The 16,441-nt window shown below is 38.6% G+C and overlaps 1 protein-coding gene across 1 annotated transcript in view; it reads right to left on the reverse strand.

The window, feature by feature from the left end:
• LOC104504559 (ubiquitin-associated domain-containing protein 2) overlaps positions 1-14,094 on the reverse strand; it is a 32,136-nt gene extending 18,042 nt beyond the window's left edge. The window contains exons 1-3 of the mRNA XM_010152720.1: positions 13,977-14,094; positions 11,811-11,858; positions 33-278 (exon numbers count right to left, since the gene is read on the reverse strand). Coding sequence (XP_010151022.1) covers positions 33-137 — 105 coding nt within the window. The 5' untranslated portion in view covers positions 138-278; positions 11,811-11,858; positions 13,977-14,094. The remainder of the gene's footprint in view (positions 1-32; positions 279-11,810; positions 11,859-13,976) is intronic.
• Positions 14,095-16,441: the final 2,347 nt, after the last annotated feature.

The raw sequence follows: 16,441 nt of genomic DNA on the forward strand, positions 1-16,441 counted from the left end.
AATATAATCCTTTACAGAATACATATCAATACCTGCTGCTGCCTTTGCCGCCTCATTTGGGCAACCTGAGACATCATGATCTGACGATCCAGTAACTCCATTCTCTGCTGCCTCTGGATGTCAACTGTTGCTCCCATTCCCACTCGAACTTCATTCGTTGGTTCCGCAGATGAGAAGATTGGTTCAAGAGTCCAAGAAAATATCCTTGCTACCCAGCTGGGTACACAAAGAATTCGATGAACTTTTAATGTACTGCTATTGTAGCAAATCCCAGAAACCTAAAACCAAAAATGCAATGTTAAAAACAAAAGAAAGCCAAAAAAACTTAAAACCAACAAATTTACTTTGTAGTTAGCTGCAGATAGCAGTTTTTTTAAATACACTTTTTATTGCATTTGCCCAGAGTTCTCAGTCAAGAAGCAGAGAAAGAACAGGGGATTTCTTTACCTCCAACTTCCCCACATCTACACACTATTCCTTTTTCAAATCTGTGTACCACATTGCCTGTGACTCAGAAAGCTGCTTGGGGTGTGGGTTGGTTTTTTTTTTTGTTTCAGAATTTGAGCACAAACTAAGTGACCATTTCTCAAAAAGGTGAAAATTCAAACAAAATTTACACTTCTAGTAAAGGACCTGGTCAGGGTATGCTGCGTGCTGACCTGAGAAGATTAAGGCTGCCCTTGAGGATGCTGAAGCACTGTAAACGCTCCTTAAAAAACCAACCCCCTTAAGGCTTCTGCTCCCACCACTCAAGTCTCTCCTAGTAAAAACAAATGCAAACCAGCTTATTGGAAGTTACACCTAAGAGTATGCAAAGATTTATTCCAAAAGGATTCCATCTACATTCTAGGAGAATACAACAACAACAAACAAACAGGTTCAAAACCCAGTTCATTAAAAACTCTGATATTAAAAAAGCCAGTTTTTGTGATGCCCTTATCCCACCTATAAGAAAAATACCCATGCCCTGCATTCACACTCGTGATTGCCTTGGGGCTTGATTTCATTTCAGACACAGAAGGAGCAACAGAAGTCCATATGCTCCATAAATAATCTACAGTCATCACCCTACCATCAGTTTAAATCCCATTATGAGGCTCCAGCACTTGAGCCCAAAGTGGCCCAAGAGCCAAAGCTCTTGTGCCAACTCTGAGTCTGCATTCTGCTTTATGCCACATTTGAGTATTCGTGACTATTTATCATCTGTTACGCCACAAGAATTATGCTATGACAACGAAGTGAAATGAACAGGAAGAGATATTAACAACCACACAAAAAAAAAAATCCATAAACATACCCAAACAACGCAATTATGCTAGAATTGATACAGAAACTCCACAACTGGGCTATTTATTTGGTGTTATTTATTTTATTTCACTGACATTTGTATAAACATACCAAACACATTGCTGCATGTGCAAAAGGGGTTCGTATGGGAAAATGCAACACTCTTGGGGAGGGGGATATTTTTCAGATTATTTACAAGGTTACTGTTAATTATCCAGCGAAATATGAGACATTTAGCAAAAATACATTCTGCTTTGGGAAACACTGATATTCACTTTATTTTACTTTAATTTCACGAGTGCCTTCAAGGTTGGAGGTAACCCTAAACACAGGATACCATTCTAAAATGAGAAAGAACAGGTTTAAACTACCCTTGGCCCCTTTAATCTTTTTGTGCAGCGAGGAAAAAGGTAAATGGGATGGCATAAGAGGAAGTCTGTCATCTCTGCCATCATAGTGAAGGCTGCCTTTAACAAAAATTTTCTGTATTCAAAGAAAGGTCCTGACAGGAATGACAGGGCACTGGAACAAAAGCTTCTTCATGACCTCAGAAATTTGCCCCTCGGCTCCACTGAAACTGTTCCACATGAACGTAAGCCCACGACCAAAACTTGCACACATCAACCTTAAACTAAGATAGAACTATAACCGCCAACGAATAAGTAACTGGAGGAAAATTCAGATCACTCGTACAATTCATCTACTTTTGGTATGTAGTATTTTAAGTATCTACCTATGCAGAAGCCCCCTCAGAAGCTAACCACCTGGTCCCAAGAGAGTTACTCAAGAAAACTAGATTGTAGGGCTACCAGGAAGGTCACTTTTTTGGGAGCAAGGATTACTGAACCAGGCTGCAAATCTTATGTACACATTTAATCTGATGATTTCTTAGATGCAAAATGCACAAGCAGCACCAGAACCTACAAATTATCTTCCTTCCTCGCACTGTGTATCATTAGGCTATGGAGCCAGGACCCCCCTTCAGTCCCAGGCATTTTGCATTCCTGGTTGCACAGGTGTAACCAGGCAGGGGAAGTGCTCCCATTCAAAATACTTTGTCCAACTTCACACCAGTACTCCCTCACTTCTTCCCAATGTTCCTCCCAGCTATTGAGCTCTGCCCACTGCTATAATGCAGAGTCCTTGGTTAAGGTCTAATATTTTCAGGGCACCCTAAATCCTGAATGGGTTCAAAAAGTCACAAGAACAAAACAAAGCAAGTGATGACAGGAAAATCTACATCTCCTTGAATGTATGACAAATCTTGACACGTGTCTGAACACATTAACCACACACAGCATCATCCTCTTATCGACTCGAGATAGAAAATACAGCAGGCGAGATAGCGGCAGCATGTCTTTAGTGTCAGTGCTGTGGGACTTGTTTGTCTCAGAAGGGAGAGTGTACGGTAAGCACCAACTAGTACCTGCATCAGTCAAAGCATTCTTGTATTTTCTAAGTAGACACAGCTAGTCATAGAATCATTTAGGTTGAAAAAGACCCTTAAGACCATTGAGTCCAACCGTTAACCTAACACTGCCAAGACCACCACTAAACCATGTCCCTAAGCACCACATCCACACGTCTTTTAAGTAACTCCCGGGATGGTGACTCAAACACCTCCCTGGGCAGCCCCTTCCAATGCCTCACAGTCCTTTCAGAGAAGAAAATTTTCCTAATATCCAATCTAAACCTCCCTGACTTCCTATATGGGAAAAGAGACCAACACCCACCTCATTACAACCTCCTTTCAGGTAGTTGTAGGCAAGAAGTCATTCCAGAACATTTAATAATCTAAATTTAAATAAGTTAATGCAGAGCATTAATTTAAAAGGCTTTGTAAGGCTGAAAGTTTATGAACACTGCTGAAATGGAGAATGTCAGTACAGCACGTGAGACTCATACACATGGCTCCTACCTGCCTTCCTAGCTTTACTGACCTCACTGGAGTAGTGTGCCTGGTCTATAGCCAATGCACCAGCTGCAGTGGGCTGTCTTCTCCCTCCTTGCTGGAGGTAAGTGTCTCAGCCCCTCCTTGTCCTGCCTTAGACAGCAACTCATTGCATAACCCAAACACATGGACTTCAGCGCTCGCAAAGTAGGAACTCAAGAAGTCTGACAATACAAAGTTCACAGTAAAATGTAAACCAAAATCACCTCGTGAAGGAACCAGACAAAATCGTGCGGGACTAGCAGAAGAGAAGCATATTTTCTACATACAGTAGCTGAGAAAATTACTGTGGACCGGTAATTGTTCAGAGCAATCATGTGAGACTGCAGTTCTTCCCAAGCAGATGGAAGGACAGACTCAGCTGTGAAGAGCAGCAAGTGTGCACTGGCAACCCACCTCGTTACTGCCAGAGCTGTTAGGATTTCAGTGCCGCTCCCTCTCTCCCTTGATTTACTACTCCAATTATAAAGCTATTAGATGGAAGTATGAGAAACTTTAAATTCAGTGCTCAGTTTTAACAAATGTTCAAGAAGTTTCATTTAGTGAGGAAGAGATACCTATCTGCGTTTCCAATAAACCCAGAATGGAGACGTTTGTAGTTAAAATAGGTCTCGTGATTCAGTCTGGTTTAGTGTCATACACCCATCTTAATGTCAAGTATTTCCAAAGAACTTCCTCTTTAGCTGGTTCATATGCAGAACTTGATAGATATAATTAAAATAAAAAAAAAATCCAAGATTTGACCAAGTATAAATTAACTTTTTACACCATTTTTGTTACAGAGGTAGTGTTTCTAGTGTTTCAGAAAGTAAACCAATTTTGTTTATTCAATGGAGAGAAGATGATCTCATTACATCCCTTCTTCAACACTCTACATGAGGTTAAAGGGCTACTTCCCCCGAACAGATGAACCTCCAGAGTATTTTAGGCTCTAAAAAGTCACCACAGAGGGACGTTACAGTTAAGTTCACATGGTTAGAATGGAGAATTTCAGGCTGGCAACATGAAATGCATCTTAGTTGTTTCCTGGTAGGTACACCATCATAACCTACAGGCTCTACCTTATCAGGCAAAATTCTAAGCAAAGAAAATGGAACATGCTGGAAATTGTCTGGCATGCTGCAGAAGAAAGTGTGCTTACATTTTTTCAGTTTCTTAATATGGCTTACTACTGATCTTTCACATGAAGTTTCCTGACCTCTTCCCATCCCTGTAGAAAGCCCAACTTCCTCTCCCCTTCCCTCATGTCCCTCCAAAATTGCACACTTTTTAGAAAAAGGAAGTAGCTGCAGTTTCTCCTTCACACCAATTAAACCAGATATGGAAACTCTCTAATATTTTACACAACAAAGACGCATATGCTCCACTACTAACTGAGAGATTTGAAAGCACTCAACTTGATTAACATTAAAAAAGGAAAACAAAAAACCAAACCAACCAGTAGGCATATTAGTGTAGAAAATAATATTGAAAATGATTTTGCCTAATAGTGAAAACTTGGCAGAATTAAATGTCAGCAAATACTCAATTATGTTGTTCTGAAAAATTTAAATACACTCATCATATGTATTCAAGACTGCTGTTTTCAGATATCAACAAATTGAAAGCAAATAGCAGTATTCTTAAGATGAAGTGATGCTTTCATACCTATTTTACCTACTTTATTCTTAGTATGTTCTGAATTCTATACAACTAGAAACAAAACAAGGCATTAAAGTTTATGTTGAGATTCTGTACTTACCTTGATTAAAGAAACACATTTATCAAACCAAGAGAGAACACGTGAAAATCACCCAACAACTAAAGTCACTACACATGTATTTTCAACTTGAAGTTATAAACTGCTGCAGCACGATTATCTTGTTTGGGTTTTCTTTGTAGAAATAGCCACTAAGAGTATAAACACCCTTTTACAATAGTTAGCTTGACAGAAAAGTAAGATTACTATAACAATAAACTGAGTATCTTCAAGTTCCTTCTCAGTTGATTGGGCTCATAAATTTCCCAGATATTTTTTTCCTTGAAGTACATCAATGCTATCTTCATTGGTCAGTTACTAATCGTTATTAGATTTCAATCATTCTTCGGGTATCTGCAAGCATGTCTGTACTGCTACTTCAGCACAGTACATCTATTCTTAACTTGCACTTGTGACGTGAGGGTAGGTTCCCTTGGGTCTCTTCTAGAGCTCTGCAGGCAATGCTCATCATATTGTTAACCAAACCTCTTTACATAAAAGATTTTTGATTGGATTTATCTGCCCCAACACTGACATCCGTAATTTAAAAGCTTACACATAAGAAGTTGGTTTGGTTTCATAGCGAACAGAGAGAAGTTAATACCTTCTCCCCTCCTTTCCCACTACTTTGTCTTCTTCCACAACTGGAAATACCTGCATCTGTCTCCTCCCCAATTAAAACTGCACTTCCACACTATCATTCCCTGTATGCCAGATGAAGCAACTACTTTTCTTCTCAGATGCTTTAACTGATGTAGGAGTGTTGTCAGCGTAGTCAGTTGTCCTGTGTTTACATGCAGCCCTCTAGACATGAGCAAGGTGTCTAAGCTCCCGCCGCAGAGGCGATCAAGTCAATACAATCAGTAGAACATAGAGACACTCATCTCAAATTAAGCCACCTACAGTCACTCAACTGCATATTGACCACTGCCTGCATGCAGACATCTCATGTTGGTTTAGGGTGGGTTTCAGCACATCTGTTAGCTTATATATGCGTATCTCATGAGACCCCACCTGCAGTGCTGTGTCCAGCTCTGGAGCCCTCAACATCAGAAGGATATTGACTGGTTGGAGCGAGTCCAGAGGAGGCCACGAAGATGCTCAGAGGGCTGGAGCACCTCTGCTATGGGGACAGGCTGAGAGAGTTGGGCTTGTTCAGCCTGGAGAAGAGAAGGCTCCGCAGAGACCTTATAGCACCTTCCAGTACCTGAAGGGGCTACAAGGAAGCTGGGGGGGCCTTTTTACAAGGGCCTGTAGTGACAGGACAAGGGGCAACAGGTTTAAATTGAAAGTGGGGAGGTTTAGATTGGATATCAAAAAGAAGTTCTTCCCGGAGAGGGTGGTGAGGCACTGGCACAGGTTGCCCAGAGAAGCTGTGGATGCCCCATCCCTGGAAGTGTTCAAGGCCAGGCTGGATGAGGCTTTGAGCAACCTGGTCTAGTGGAAGGTGTCCCTGCCCATGGCAGGGGGGTTGGAACTGGATGGTCTTTAAGGTCCCTTCCAACTCAAACCATTCTATGATTCTATGATATTTGGCTAGCCGGAGTTAAACCACGACAGATGTTTAATTGGATTTCATGATGCTGTGGTCAATGACACTGAGTAACCAGCTGAAAGTGATGCTTTGGCTCACTACACCCAGTGCATACGCTCAGCCTTGGCTGAATGGCCACTCGCAGGTCCACCTCCAGCCAGTCACACTGATTTCAAACACAAAGACTTAAATATCAGTTGCAATTAAAGGCAAGACAGCAGCAGGAAACCTTTAAATAATCTATGTTCCCATATTTAGTTAAATTTTCTTAGTTTTCTTCTAAAAATTATGTTTCTTGTTACTAAAAATTATTAAAACATGTTCCCCTGTGATCATCCAACTAAAGACTTAAAAAAAAAAAAAAGAAAATAAATCAATGAAAAGGCTACAACATACTTACAATATACTTCTAAAACTGATTAAAGTGTAAAAGATACAGTTAGGGATATCCCCCTTTTGTGTCAATTTTTCAAGTCAGAAATGCACTGTGAAGTAATCTGTTACCAGGCATTGGGGAAAACAAGTTCAAGACGAAAAAACATCAATGAGTGGTTTTTTTTAAAGTGCTATTAATGTTATTGTGAGTGCACTGGATTTTGGATTACCCAATAACAATATTCAAAACAGTAATACGTCATTCAATTATTTCCTAATATTGTTTTATTTAAATTTCCTACTTCTAATAAGTTTTGCCTCCACTATAGTTCTCCATAATTTAAAATTTGAAAGAATTAATTAAAAACGTGATTTCAGTTACTGCAAATAACTAACTTTTATCTACCCTGAACTCCAATGCAAATATTGCTTGGCTATAAATCAACAACATAACCAATTAATGTGTAGCTTTCATATATATATATTTTAAATTATCCAAACTTAGTCCTGTTAGACTGACTCTTCTGTGTCACCAAAGCACTACCACAAGACATTTATCTAGATGTAAGTAGAGTTACCTGGATCATCATTTACGATTAAACAATTACAAAGAATTCAAGGAATATCATAATTTGATATTGACTAGAGATCTACTTAAGACTAAATGTCGATGTCTGGAGGATGACGAAGGACACATGGCAGGATGTGAATGTGAAGGAAACTGCACACCACACTATCAGGCTCTGATCAAAGATTCTCTTCAAGAAAGTCAGCACATACTTAAAAGTATTATGCAATATGTAGAAGGGATGATATTTTAAGTGTGAATGCTGTACTGTGGAGTAATACAAATGCTTCTGCATTCCCTTCAAAATGCCCTTTTTTTAAAAAAAAAAAAAAAAAAAGAAAGAATTCAGTAAGGATTGTTCCAAATCACTTAAAAAGATGTGGAAGAGGAAGAACAGTAAGTAAATCAACGATTCTCAGGTCTGATTGGATATTCACGACATAATGTCATTTTGAAGACAAGAATTAAAAAAACAAAAGCCTGGTTTAAATATTTTGCTCCCCAGGCCAAATCACATCTTACACTACAGATGCTGATCCTAAAGGACAGGAATTCACTACAGAAAAACATCTCAGAAGAGTGACAGAGAGGATTAATAAAGTTCTTAATAAACAGAATTCAAAACAACACGAAGTACACTCCTGAGTCTTTAACAACAGGTATCTGTAGCCTATGTAAAACCAAGTTAGCAACTTCAAAATTATGAATAAGAACTAAAGCACCCAAAAATCAGAACTGAAATTAAAACCGAGCACTCAACACTGCCTGAACTTTCTATCTTAACCTTAAGCCTTTAAAGTACATGCCCTAAATTATGGGTTCTCTAGTTTTCCAATACCTAAACTATAAAAAGCACAACTTCTCATACAACCTGAGAAAAGTAAATCACAGTGTAGCACAGAAACAATGCAGAAGGCTGTTGCATTTGGCTAAATGAAATCTGCAAAGTAAAGAGGGTTTTAGACACATCAGCATTTGTAAGGTTAAGACAATTTCACTTTCCTAAGGTTTGAACCTTGGCTAAGTGAAATCTGCAAAGTAAAAAGGGTTTTAGACACATCAGCATTTGTAAGGTTAAGACAATTTCACTTTCCTAAGGTTTGAACTGAACTCTACCCAAATTCAAGGCAGTTCATGGAAGAAAAAAAGAAATAGTAGGGAAATTGTTTCTGGCCTTCATTAAACCGAGTGATATACATTATATGGAAGCATTTCTATAAGCAACTGTTCAAAGAATTTCTGTCTTAAAGTCAAATTAATATAGATTGCATGACTCATAACATCTGCATTTCTGATATGAAGTTTCCTAATTTTCAGACAAAAACCCCACTATCATAAGAAACAAATCTGGACTACATGTACCAAATACGGTATATTCATTGCAAAACAAATCACAAGGAACTAAATTAGTCTCATAAACTACAAGAATAACAACACTACAGATTACTGATTACATCAGATTTATCAATTTGTTTACACTATACTTTTTAAATTCTCCATTTTTTTGTAGATAATCATCCTGTATTTAAACAGGATGTTTTATACAACACGCCAGGAACTGAAATTACCAGGCCTGTACTAACATACCAGCAGAACAATAATTGAGAATAAAGAAGCTGCCTTTAAGAGTGTATTCCAAGGTTGATTCAAAATCAGAGACCTAGGAAGATACACCTTATGGCAAAGACAGACACAGTAGACCTTTTTAATTGCAATAACAAAACACATGCTGTAATCTCCGTAACAGAGAACAATCCAGCGTCAAACTACGCAGTGTCTAAAATTGCCTATCACCAGGCACATCACATCAATGCTGACCTGCATACGCAGACTCGCACGCACACGCAAACGCATACACACACTTGTTTCTGTAACGATGGCATCACTCCAAACCACTGAAAAGGAGAACTTAAGGTGATACAATTCCCAGTTGCTCTACACCCTGCCTGGAATTCACAGGGAAGTCTAACAGCACTATCAAGGATGAACAGAGAGATCAATCTCCAGTGCCACATCTTGTACAGGGAAAGTCAGATCCCATTTAGTCTAAGAGTGTTTTCACACCTTAAGATAAAAATTGTGAGACTATCTATAAGCCTATACCGGGAACACGGTAAAGAGAAAGTGGAAACTGACAATTCAGAAATCATGCCAGCACCATCCATTTTAATACTCCACGTAAGCAGAAGTGCAACAAAGGCTAAATTGCAGAAGAGCATCACATTCAGTCATAAGAGTGCTTAAGTGATCTTTAGAGCTAAAAATACAGACAGTGGAGTGTCTACCAGGCAATGAACTAGTGACTAAATATCACACCTTGCTGATGTAGTGTTCAGGCATATAGTAAGTCTCTTTGTACAGATACATGAAACTTCAATTCGATAAACATACATACAGTATATTAGAAAATGGCAAGAACAGTGACAATTACAAAAACTCATAGGTTGCTGGAATGACTTAACACTGATTTGACAACCTACCTATTTCTGTAATTGTACACATACATATGTTACCAAGTATCTACACCTCCAGTGCTAAAAGGTGCCTTTAGAGTGTCTCGTATTATTTAATATACTGTGACACTACTTCTTTATCCGTTTTCTCAAAAGATGCCAAATTGTCCTTTCTGTCAGAGGAGAAAAGGAGACTTCTTATTCACAGAAGTGTGACAGATATGCTGTGCAAAAAGTGGCTGAAATTCATAACATGAACTTCTTTCCAAATTGTAACACTTACTACAAAAAAGTAGAGTGAAGCTTTCAGCTTGCTGATGTAAAAATTGAGACTGAAAACATATTGTCATTGATGATGACTTAATTCATGCTGACTGAAGCAACATGAAAACTTCAAATCATTATTCTAAGCCTTCCTGTGACACAGAGAAAGCTCAGTTTATTCCTGTGGACTTATAGCTATGGAAAACATACTGTCAACTTGCAATTAAAAAAAAAGAGTCATTTATGAAAAACAATCCTCAGAAAGTTGCATTATACAGCTGAATAGAACTGTGCATAAAAAGGGAATTAAAATAAAACCGTGTGATATATTATTAAAAAAAATCTTTATGTATAAAAGAACAGCTCAAGATATATATAAAGATTTTATATATAAAATCTTTTATACATAGAGATAAACATATATATATACACCCACAAACATATATAACCAAGTATACATACAGTTCCTGCCACCAGGAAAGAGGGAGTTAAAAAATGCCTTTCCTTTTCTTTCCTTTCCTTCCCTCTCTAATGAACACCTGTTCAAAAGGAAGGGCTATTAAAAGAGCCAGAGAGTAACAGGAAGAGTAGAATGTTTGGAGGAAGTCACAGGTCCTCAGGTGGGCACTGAGGCTTGGCATGATCTCCAGGACAGAAATTATGGTTTGTTAGTTGCACTGTTTTCATCAATATTTACGGTCAGACCAAAGTGCTGAGCAGACTTCATTATTTACTGCTCTGTTACTCCTGTCAGTTATCATGCGAGCTCCCAGAATTATTTTGGAACAGTCAGTGGAAATGGTAAGAGACCAAACTGCTGAGTTATAGCAGCACTATGTGAAGTGTACACAGGCATTGCACTCACCATAAACTGACATTAGTGGGTTCTAAACAGCAAGGGCACAATTTAAGTACTTCTTAAGATTGTATCAACTGAATAATGAGCTGCTTTGGAAGAGGTGGCACTGTCAGTCACTGTTTGAAAAAGCAGACAGTATTTTGGGCCGAGAAATCAGAGTCTGATCTCTTAATTTAGAAGTTTGTAGAATTTTAAAAGCAGCTTATCAGTGTCTAACAATCTAAAGATTTAGTACAATCTGTATTAGCAACAAGAACAGAGTCAGAAAGGAAGACGACAGATCACACTGACTTTATCTGACCGGTGTGAAGAAAGTGATTTTTTGCACCCTTACTGCTGTTAGCATAGTGAGAAACAGCTAGAACACCAAAACACGTAAAATCATCACGGCAGAGTTGTTAAAAGCTGCTTCCTGGAATTAAACCTTGAGGCCTGCTGAAAACCAGGGGAAAAAAAACCTAGGGTAAATATTTCTACCATTTCCTCAACAGTCTCATTTATAGTTGTGGGTCTAAAGCTACATCCATGGCAGTAAAATTAATTTCAGGGGGTCAGAGAGCAGTGGCCTGATAGTATTAACCAGGGATTTTGTTGTCTGTTTATCAGTCAGACAGCGTTTTACACCTATGGAAGTTAAAGATGAAAACTCTCTACTTACCATTACAAATAAAAGCATTATTCAGTAATTTCTGTTCTTTTTGAGTCCAAATATACTGCACAGATTGTACATATAACAGAGTGCTTAAAGCAACACATGATTTTTAAAACATGGAAGACTCACCAATCCACTTAAGGCTAAAATCCAGATGTAGGAACCAGATGTTAAGAGCTGGAAGACATAAGCAGTGATATAAAATTTTGATGTTACACAGCTGTTGTTGTCCAAGTTCCTACATTACAATGTTACACAGGCTACGTACTTTTGGCTATGGGAGAAGTCAGACGTTTATTTCTGTGAAAATTCAGTTTAACATTAAAAAAACATGTATTACAGAAGTAGGAGAAGTGGAAAAACACATGGATCCAACAATTGTTCTCCTTCTACAGAACAATACATTTTACGTTCATATAGCATACTAAGTCTAACAGGATGTCAGTTATAGGCTGCACAGAAAAACAAGTCTGAAAGATAGACTGAAGCAAAGGAAATGACTCAGCAGCAACAGGAGAAGAGTTCCAAGCTGGGCAAGCAGTGCAAGTGGAGCTCTCAGATGTGCAGTCACGGAGAGACTAAGCGTGAGCATCAAAATTAAAGAAATAAAGTTCTCACCCAGTGGCATATTTGTCAACATGAAATCACAGAAATAGGCTGAAGTATGTATTTTTTGTTTTTAATCCGGATAAGCCAACAGGGCAGCCCACCCTTTCTAGCAAAGTATGTGATTAATCACCTGCAGAAGGTTATTACCAACTGGAAAAATGGGCTGAAAATTAGACTGATACTGGTTACTAAAATAGTTCTGCACCACGCTGACTGAATCATGAGAACACCTTCCCTCTTGACTCCTGACTGTGGAAGTATTTTTTGTTTTTAATCCGGATAAGCCAACAGGGCAGCCCACCCTTTCTAGCAAAGTATGTGATTAATCACCTGCAGAAGGTTATTACCAACTGGAAAAATGGGCTGAAAATTAGACTGATACTGGTTACTAAAATAGTTCTGCACCACGCTGACTGAATCATGAGAACACCTTCCCTCTTGACTCCTGACTGTGGAAAGAGTAAATGAGGAGAAGGCAAATGACTTTTCCCTCAGCCTCTGTGTGACGGCAGGAGCCGTTCTGTACGCAGCAGGGAAAGATCTAGTGAGATACAGTGATTAGTAACAGCAGTGGTGTGTATTTGGAGGTGGTGTGAAAGCAAAAGGCAAAAGACACAATGAAAAAGAGCTCAGACAATATCAGGGCTTTCCCAAAGACCAGAACAACTGCAGTATTGATGGGTTGGGAAGACAGGAAACAAGATTTCTGTAAGATCAGGAAATTAAGATGCTGGAGGAGAAATCAAAATACTCCAAAGGCTGAACACCAAAATGGATGAATCAAATGTTCATGTGGAGCATGAGTCAATATTCTGAAACTGGCCATTCATTCTAAAATACTCTCTACCCAACTCACATAACTATGGTGCTTTCCGTTGCTAGTGCTAGAGCTATTTTTGAGCCCCTGGAATATATAAAAATGAGTACAGTTTCTCATAAGTTTGCAGGTCTCCTGTTTCATAATTCAGGCTGTGACATGAGTGTCCATTCATTTCTAGGCTGTTGGGGGTTTTTGTTGTTGCATTTTTTGAACGACTACTGCCTTTCTGTAACAAGTACCTGTATTTTTCCACACATATTCAACATAATACTACATGATACGGCTGTGCTCTACGTTACACTATTTTAAATTACTTGTCACATGGTAATGCTTGATATAGGAATAATTTATATAAAAGTGGAATTCAGTCAATACCTTGATTATTTACCAACAGTCTTACCATAGAAAAATGCCGTATTCTATAGCTTTGAGTTCTAACAGATAAGGGGAAAATAAAAGCAAGAATATAAGCAAATTAGAAAGGTAAAAGATACATATGCCTTATCATCAGGTTCTGGTTTCATCTAGTTCATTTTGTTGACAAAAAAAAAAAAAAAAAAAAAAAAAAAAATGTAAAAAAAAAAAAAAAAAAAAAAAAAAAAAAAGGTAAATTGTCTATTATATTTTCCTGGGCAATACAATCAAGCAGGAGACAAACGAAGAACAGATCACTTGCCCGGCACTTCAGCATGTAGAAATGCATACTAGCAATACATGCTTTTCAATATTTTAGTTGATGGGACAGCCACTGGCTAAATGTATGTGGGATCATACACATGGAAGTATCAAAATTCAGAGATGAACATAGAGAAATACTAATACATTAGTAGTTAATTAAAAGATGAACAAGCAAGTACATACCATACCTGTAAACCCAGTATATAGACCAGCGTCTTGTTTGTGATAGAAAAGTGGCCTAATACTTGTGTCACCTGCACTCTTGGAATGGAGGAATAAAATGGTACAAACAACGCAAACACAGGACCCAGGCTGCAAAAAGAGAGATACAGATGGTTACAGATACAGAAAGATACAGATAGAGAATGATACTAGCAACAGCAGTGTAAAATTAATCCTAAGTACTTAACAGTGATAATGTAATACCACCTTGCAAGCAAAGTTCTTTTTTGGGCAGCAGTGATTAGATAACTTGTGGTGTTCAGGATAACAGATGCGTTAATAAATAAGGAACCACTAGCCTTTGGCAAATATCCTTGTGAAGAAGAAACAGGTGACAAGGAGTATCTTATTTCCAAACGTTTAGGACTGGAGACAGCAGAGGAGGCAACCTATTTAGTCTAATAGCAGACTGTTTCTATCAAATACAGCACACAAGAACAGCAGCAGTAGTCTCCCGCATCAGAACAAAACTTGGATCCAAGCGGACAGATGGTAGGGATTATACATATCTCCAAAGGTCATAGAAATCATTTCACTTACAAAGTGAAGCTTCATATTCACCCACGTTTAAGGTTCAGAGCACTGCCAATAGACTGCAGTGCCTAAAATGGGAATACTGACAATTTGATTTAACTTCCCTTTGCCAGGGACTTCCATGGCTCTACAAATAACCACCTTTCTTTATAGGGTGCTCACCTTCATCGCAGCACAAGATGTTTTATTCAGGTTTTAAACCCTCACTGGAAGCAGCTTCGTATCAAGCACCTTTCACAATAACCAGATACCGAGATTGAACTTGTGAACACAAACCAGTGCATTTCCTCCACGTACCCAGATGCAAAGCCTGTGTGCCTGACAATAAAACACCCAGAAAACTAAACCGTGTATTAGAAGCAACAGCAGAACCAGTGCCAAAGGCGTGGATATGGGACATTCTAAAAGAAAATAATTCCTAGGATGGAGAAAGGGAAGAAATCCCAGGTCACTTGAGGTAGACATGACCAGCTCCACCTGCCAAGCTGCGGTGGCGGTGACCTCCAGGCAGCAGGCTGCAGGCAGGGGGAGGCTACCTGCAAAGGGCACATCTCCCCCAGCGGAATCCTCGCCTGCCTTGTGTCCGACGGCACGGGATGCTGCACAGGCTAACTTTTCACTGCTCACCAGCTTATCCAAACTTTCACGAGTGGGAGTTTTCACAGGCCTTTACATGAAAGCTATCTTGTACTCAGCAGTAATTCTGCAAACAGCACAAACCAGGAGCCAGATAACTTGAAGTGCTCACTCTAAAAGGTATTTTCCTTCTGGAGGAGCTACTGATAGGTGCAATACTGTATGAAATGATGGTGTGAACATAAAAACTTACATTTCCTGACTACCTGCCAAATTCAACACACACAGCTATGGGGAAAAAAAAAAACCAAAAACCTTCAAATATTTTTTTTTTAACTCATTTAATGGACTCTGGCTTAAGACTGTTTTGTTTGTTATATCTGAAGTTCAGCTTGCTGAAAAGCTTCCTCTCTGAGGACTTAAATACAGTTCACTTAAAGAAACATTTTTAGTATCATCCATTTAACACCGAGTCAGATGCACTTGAATGTATAGAGAATGCTAACTCAGAAACTACTGCAAAATGTTCCATATAATCCTTCTTACATAAACAAAGCCCACCTGTACAAACACACACAACACATTCTCAAAATAAAATACAAATTATTTAAGTTGCAGGAGTTGACAGACACAGCTACAGGAGTGCCACATACCAAAACAATTTTTCATCGGAAGTGGTTTCATTGTAGACAATACTCACTGAAGTAGATCAGGATTTACAAGTGAAGAAGGGGAAAAAAAAAAAAATCTTTTGCCCTCTTAGAAAAGTGATTTTTAATCATTTCTCTCTACCCTTACTAAGTGATCTGAGGCAGTGTGTCATGCTTTTCAGGTTTTATTCCTCCTCAGCAACAGAGACTTAACATGCAAGACTGCACTCAATCATAAGATGGGAAAGTACAAAAAGGAATTTCCCATGAGTGCAAGTGCGTTTTTATAAGAGATTAGAGAATGTTGAAAGGTTCCTTAAATGTTAGTATTCAACATTAATGTCAACAGAGACCATAGAAAACACCACCCCAGTTTAGGGTCATGATCTGCGTAATTCCAAGTCCAGCGTCTGATGCTGCCTGGTACCTGACAATCTAGAGGAGCTGGAGGAAACCTAAAAATGACGTTTTTCTCCTAAAACAGTGTTTGTAGGTACCACAGACCTATGCCTCCAAAGACATCAGATTTTTGTTTTCTAGACAGAGTTCACATCTAGTATAAATAGGTATTACACAAATATCCTTTCAGGTAGTTTTTTGGGTTTTTTTAATGTCAAAATTAGTGCCTTTCAAAATATTTTGTAAACTCATTTGTAAGGACGAATCCACTG

The sequence above is a fragment of the Eurypyga helias genome, unplaced genomic scaffold (genome assembly GCF_000690775.1).
Source record: "Eurypyga helias isolate BGI_N326 unplaced genomic scaffold, ASM69077v1 scaffold15565, whole genome shotgun sequence".
Taxonomy (NCBI): Eukaryota; Metazoa; Chordata; class Aves; order Eurypygiformes; family Eurypygidae; genus Eurypyga; species Eurypyga helias.